The sequence below is a fragment of the Lactuca virosa genome, chromosome 3 (genome assembly GCF_052849685.1).
Source record: "Lactuca virosa cultivar CGN04683 chromosome 3, Lactuca_virosa_CGN04683_v6, whole genome shotgun sequence".
NCBI lineage: Eukaryota > Viridiplantae > Streptophyta > Magnoliopsida > Asterales > Asteraceae > Lactuca > Lactuca virosa.
Genome location: NC_136428.1, coordinates 370,854,436 through 370,861,523, shown reverse-complemented (window position 1 = coordinate 370,861,523; position 7,088 = coordinate 370,854,436). Strand labels below are relative to the sequence as shown.

At 33.6% G+C, this 7,088-nt stretch overlaps 1 protein-coding gene across 1 annotated transcript; it reads left to right on the top strand.

Moving 5' to 3' along the window:
* Positions 1 to 1,589: 1,589 nt before the first annotated feature.
* LOC145167649 (Leucine-rich repeat (LRR) family protein) lies at positions 1,590 to 3,091 on the top strand. Its single transcript, XM_079086885.1, has one exon. The coding sequence runs from the start codon at positions 1,703 to 1,705 to the stop codon at positions 2,975 to 2,977; it is 1,275 nt and encodes a 424-aa protein (XP_078943011.1). The 5' UTR covers positions 1,590 to 1,702; the 3' UTR covers positions 2,978 to 3,091.
* Positions 3,092 to 7,088: the final 3,997 nt, after the last annotated feature.

Genomic DNA, 7,088 nt, shown 5'->3' with positions numbered 1-7,088 from the left:
TAATTAAATAATAAGCACATAAATTCACATAATTCACAAAATACTCAAATATTTCATTTTTATTACATCAAAAGAGTTACAATAGTTGACCTAGACTATTACATTGTCTAAAAATGCTTAGCCCCGAAACCCGGGCGTTACAATAATGACTTAAAAGGGTAATATATTTTTTGATTTGTACACATTTAGTCACTGACTTTTTTTTCGTCCATATTTACCCCCTTCAACTTGTTAAACTGTACACATTTAGTCCTTATAACCGGCTATTCCAGGTTAGCCGGTAAAAATGACTTAATAGGGTAATATATTTCTCACTTTGTACACATTTAGTCCTTAATATTTTTGTACACATTTAGTCCTTAATATTTTTTTTGTTGCAAAATAAGTCATTTTTGTTTTTGTACTCATTCAGTACTTATGAATGATTTCTTTAGGTTTTTCTCACGACATCTTACGTGGGATGGCCATATGGTGGTGGGATAGGTTGAGCTGGTCCTGCTATATGTTGTAGGCCAAGATACCTAGTACGAGCAGACTGTAAGAGGTAGGCACGGAGGCTCGAGAAGAGCGGTTGGGTTAAGGCGGCATGCCGACAAACCTTGGGTACTCCAGTCCGATGACTGATTGGACCTGTTGCATGTTGGCATTCCAGTCCGATGACTGATTGGGCCAATATATTCCAATATGATGGGTGTGGGCTCGTGATGCATGATAATACATTTGCTGTATCGGGTATTTTGGGGAAAACATACTAAACTTTGGGTTTACTGGTTGTTTATGTTTTCATGTTCTATCGTTGATCGTGGGAACGCGAAGACATGACTATACACACTCATCAACAATGTTGAGGATTTCACGTTTCTTATATTACTCTGATTTTAGATAAATGTATGTTGGAATAAACGGTTTTTCTTAATAATGGATTTATAATTAGGGACTTTTGCCTTATTTAAAAATAAAAAATTTTGGTTGTGAAAATGAGACGTTACACATAAACATCAACAACCACATACACTTCATCAATGATTGTCTCACGTAAGATGTCGTGAGAAAAACTTAAAGAAATCATTCAGTACATTCATAAGTTCTGAATGAGTATAAAAACAAAAATAACTTATTTTGAAAAAATATATATATTAAGGACTAAATATGTACAAAAATATTAAGGACTAAATGTGTACAAATGAGAAATATGTTACCCTATTAAGTCATTTTTCCCGGCTAACCTGGAATAACCGGTCATAAGGACTGAATGTGTACAGTTTAACAAGTTAAAGGGATAAATATGGACGAAAAAAAAAGTCAATGACCAAATGTGTACAAATCGAAAAATATATTACCATTTTAAGTGATTATTCCTTAGATTAAGAGCGATCTAAATGAAATTCAAGAGGAAATAACTTGTTATATATAAAAGTTGAGTGATTTAAGTGAACATATTGATTGGTTAATTAGTTTAGGACTATAAGCCTATTATAATTTAATATTTTATTAAATTAAATATAATAAATTTTTTCAAAAAAATATGGTCTCAAAAAGTTATTATATATATAGATATATAGATCTGGAATTTAGTTTATGTCCAAAATAAAAATTGTGGCTCTAAACTTCCAATTTTGACGAAACAAACAAACGCTCTCTTTAACATCTTATATCATCCCCGACAAAACCCTCTGCTACCTCCATCTTCGTCGGAACAAAAATGGAGTTCTTCAACTGCAATTCCTTTCTGCAACTACTTTCACTCATTCTTACACTTCACCTCTCAATATCTCCCACAACCCAACAACAACTCGCCGCCGGCGATCTCAATGCGCTTCATCAGATCATGGACACACTCACTGACGTCAAGAATGGCGGATTCTTCTCAACTTGGAACTTCTCCTCACCGGAAAACCCTTGTTCTTCTTTCGCCGGCGTAACTTGCTCTGTAATCAACGATAAATTACGAGTCACTGCTCTGTTACTCGGTACCGGACTTTCGGACTCACCTGGGCTCGCCGGAACAATCTCCGCTATTGGGATCTACGACCTCACTGAGTTAACGCAGCTTATTCTCTACCCTGGAATCGTCACCGGATTCATCCCTTCGCAACTCGGCCGCCGCCTTAAAAACCTCCGTGTTATTTCACTCACAAACAACCGACTCACCGGAACAATCCCGGAGACAATTTCGGAGCTTCAAAACCTCCACACTTTAGATCTCAGCCACAACAAGCTCACCGGCGTAATCCCACCGATGCTCGCGTCGGCTTTACCGGAGCTCAAAGTGTTAGTCCTCGCATACAACAATCTCGCCGGAGAAATCCCAGAATTCTCCGACGAGTCGCAGCTCATCCACCTGGATTTTAGAAACAACATGCTATGGGGAACGCTGCCGGAGAAGATGCCGGCGACGCTCCGTTACTTGTCTTTATCCAGCAACGGTCTGTGGGGCCCATTAAACTCATTACCATCATCAAATTTAGTGTATCTCGATTTAAGCATGAACAAATTCAGTGGGCCCATACCTGACTCCTTTTTCAGTTCCTCACTTTCATCAATGTACCTCCAACGGAACAATCTCTCCGGCGAACTCCCACCACCGTCGTCATTCTTCGAATCCTACGGTCCAGCTTCCATCGTAGACCTCAGCCATAATTTCCTCTCCGGCAATATACCAAACTTTCTAGAAAGCGTCGAGACTTTGTTTCTAAACAACAACCATTTCACCGGAAAAGTCCCGGAGGAATACGTAAGGAATGTGTTCGCCGGAGCAATGAGAACACTTTACCTGCAACACAACTACATATCGTCGTTCCCGGTGGAGAATCCAAGGGACATGGTGTTGCCGGATGGGGTGGCGTTGTGTTTGAGTTATAATTGTATGGTCCCACCGACGGTGGGGCTGGCGGCGTGTCCGGCGAGTGCTGGTGGACCTTTTTCAAGACCGTTTAGACAATGTTCGGTGTTCAATATTGGGAATTCCATAGGGTAGTATAGTATCATCATGTATCAATGTATGATGATGATGGATATATAGATAGTGATTATATTCAATGTATAATGTATAATTTTATTTATTTTAATACATGCTTTTGTTTTATTTAAAGATATCTTATATATAATTTCACATTTGTCATTTGTGTTTAACAATTAGTTATATATAATCTCCTTCAACCGTTGCATGTTATCGTTTTTAGACATTTATCTATGTACTACAGTTGTTCTACCTACGAATAAACAATGAATCAATGATTGTTGACATCTATAACTCATACCTTATATTAACTTTTGGATTTTGAAATATATTAATGTTGTTAATCAGTTAAAATCTTATCAAGCCGATAACTTGCTTTTAAAAGCAATCTATATCAATATAAAATAATTTAAATTTTATAATAAAACAATTTAAGATGTCTTATGCATTTATATATATTTCCAGCAATGTTGTTTTTAGCTAAAAATATTTGAATTTATATATTTAAAAACAAAATATATTGTTTTGAATTCACATGATGGATTTAAGAAGTGCCTTGTCATTGTTTACCAAATACCACAAGGACGTGTATTCATCAAATTGTTATGTAACTTGACATATCATACGTAACAACTAGAAGTACATGACAAAGTGACATATCGTAAAATTGAATTTTGAATTATTAAACCCACTTGCTTTTATCCCATGGGTCATGACGCCTCCTTGTTCTTTTTCCTAGGGTCCAACTCATTATTTATTTTGAGAGATAACGTATAAAATACCATCATCTAAATTATTACTCAACCTATTAAAAAGGAAACATGAACTTTACTTTGATTCTATGTGTATTGGATTCCATGTAAAATAATTATCAATGACAATAGGAACCATCGAGGTTGCGGAGGTGTTGTTAGAACTGTCTCGAGTCTTATTTTGATAGTTTACTTCGATGATCAAGTTTGTATGAGAAATTTCAAGAAATGAGACAATGTAGTAAAATGTAGACCAGTTAGAAAAAAAAATGGGCCCATAAAATACACAAATGTCATCAAGTTTTTTATAATAAATCAATAATTGAAAGAAAATTACTTGTATAATCTTTTAAATATAATAATTTCCATAAAAAATTTGGGCCCCTTTAAAAGATGGGCCCTGGACGGTCGCCCCTATCGCTCACCCTCTGGGACGGACCTGATGTAGACTATAATAACCTATAGTCATAACATTAATGAATTTTTTATATGTTATTGTAAAGTTTCAAAAACATCACGACTAGTGTATATCATTGTATCTTACGATGACAGATCATCATATTCTTGCAACATTATACAAAAATGTTAGAAAAATATATACAGTTGTATCTGTCTTATCTTCAATTTCGAAGTTTGGACACATCATCCTGAGATTTTTGCAAATTTATGGGATGTTTTTTATAAAATTTAAAAAGTTAAATAAAAACTAGTTCTGAATAAATTAAACTAACACATTAAATATTTATAGCATACAATTCACATAATCACACACCCAACTAGCGGCCTTTTCCCCGCGACAACCTCTTCTCCACCACAACGAATTCACCCCCCTCCATACATAGTGTCCATGATGGTGGCCGGCTGGTCCCTTTATCCTTTACTAATTTTAAGCTTTTTTTTTAGTTTGAACCTAACTTTGTATGTTTATGTTTTGACCATAAAATAACTTGTGTGTAAAAGGTATTTTCCTTATTTTTAGCCATTTTGGAGTAAATAAGACCACCTTATAATCGAATGACATCTTTGAAACATTTTACATACTCAATTACCTTTTTATACATGGTCCTTCACTTGGGTAAAAATCCAACTAGGCTATCATCCTTCGTATGTTATATTATTGTAGTCCCCTCACACAAAGTGGCCTTCTTATCCTTTTCTTTCAAGTCCTTTTCTTTTAACTTTTGACCTCTAATTGTGTACGTTTATTTTTTGACCACAAAACAACTTTAATGCAGGTGTAGTTTTGATAACTTTTTTCCTAACCATTTTTGGTATAAATGAATCAAATTGTAAACTAAATAACTTTATTGATGATTCTCTATAATTGACCCACAATTTTGAAGCATTTTACATACTCGCGAGACCTTTTTTTATATACTCTCTTATTTTGGTATGTACTATGTAGCCCCACAACTAGGTCCTCACCATTTTTATGGATCGTTCTTCCAAGTTCCAATCCCTTCACACAAGGTTGGGGTACTATTAAGGGGTGTTTGGAAGTATGATAAATTATTTTTTTAATTTATTAGCTAATTAGCTTATAACAGTAACAAAACAGAGTTTTTTTTAAAATATATTTAGGAGCTTTTGATAAATTAGAAGGAATAATTTATCAAAATGACTTATCTCTGATATAAAACCGTTATAAATTGTTATATATATATATATATATATATATATATATATATATATATATATATATATATATATATAATTAATGAAAAATGAATATGTGCCTGTTATGTACTTAAATTTAAGTATAGAACTTTTTAAATGATGTAGTTTTAAATAAAATAAATCCAATTTCATTTTCTCTAAATTTTGTTTTAATAGATTACAAGTGAATTAAATTAGATTATGTAATAAAAGAGTTCAATTATATAGTTTTTTGTTGCAAAAATCTATTGAAGTTTTTATTGAAAATAATAATAATAAAAGCAATACTTATTAAGACTACAACTCAAAACATTTTAAAACTATAACCAATGAATTTGTGAAAACATTGATCGAATTATCTATATGTTCTTTTTTACTAATATTCTATTATTTTACATTTAAAAATTAGTTGGTTTTCATAAATGGTCATTGTTTTCAATGTTTTAGGTTCATAAACACATTAAAAAAATAACATAGATTTGATGAATTTACTAAGGCACGTGTATTTACGAAGAACACTAACCATCGTATCATGATTCGTTTAGATATATCTTAATTAAAACAATGTATTTTCGAGAATTCTATATATAAGCTTACATACATGACAACCACATATTCTCTAACTCATATATATATATATATATATATATATATATATATATATATATATATATATATATATAAACACTCATTTTAACATATATACAGGTATCAAGCCGATAATAAGTTATGAAAACTTTTTCTTAAGCTTTTCCAAACACTCTCTAGGTATCCAATATAACCACCAATAGTTATCCAACATTACTCAATAAGAAAATTTAAATTATTAATACTATTGACGACGGTGAGTGGAAAACCCGTCGTCCAAATCCTTGCCCTTAAAACTCATACAACTTTCAATCAGAGTCGCATAAACTCAAATATGGCGGTTGTTTGCAGTTCAGTCGATCCGGTTCATCTTCTTCTACCCACGATTCTGTCTCTACCCACGATTGCATCCATACCGGTAACTGCTGCATTAGTTCGTCCTCATCTGCCTATAAATTGATGGTTCGCTAGATGTTTACAGCTTTCAATTGGTAAAAACAGTTGATCCTATGGCTTCCAATTCGACGCATCTACCCAAGATCATCACTATCCTCGAAATCAGTTGCATCACTTTTCGGATTTCATTCAAAACACAAGAAATCAGGAAATCTATTTGGGTTTTGGTGATCAATTTTCTTCGGTTCTCCTTCACGATCTTCTTATTTTTCTTGGATACATTCTCGCGATGCCTCAAATGTTTCTTGTATGATAACATCTTGGATTTGTATCGATGAATGCTTTTCCGACTTAGATGGAATTGTACAGGGCGGTGGAGAAATGGGGCAGAGGCGGTGTGTTAAGTAGAAAGAGAAAACAACATAGGGCTCAATTTCACTAATCTCAAAACTTTGTGTGGCAAGAGTCTGGACATCCACTTCAGGTAATTTATTCAACATGGATTTTCTTCATTTTGAGGGTATGGCAACGATAGGGATAGGATGTAAGAGGTTATTTGGATCGTGTGGCCTGCTGTTTTACTTCTAATAATCTAATCCTTTCTGATGATTAGATAGAGAATAAAGAAAAGATTTCCAATTTATCTTTTTTTCAGTGCTTTATTTGAGTACAAGTTGTTCGATGAAATGCCAATGTGGGTTTCACATGACAGAGATCCCATCAATCATACTCTCGTG

Excerpts from the sequence above, each read along its gene's own strand:
- LOC145167649 (XM_079086885.1), top strand. The coding sequence starts at position 1,703 with ATGGAGTTCTTCAACTGCAATTCCTTTCTGCAACTACTTTCACTCATT.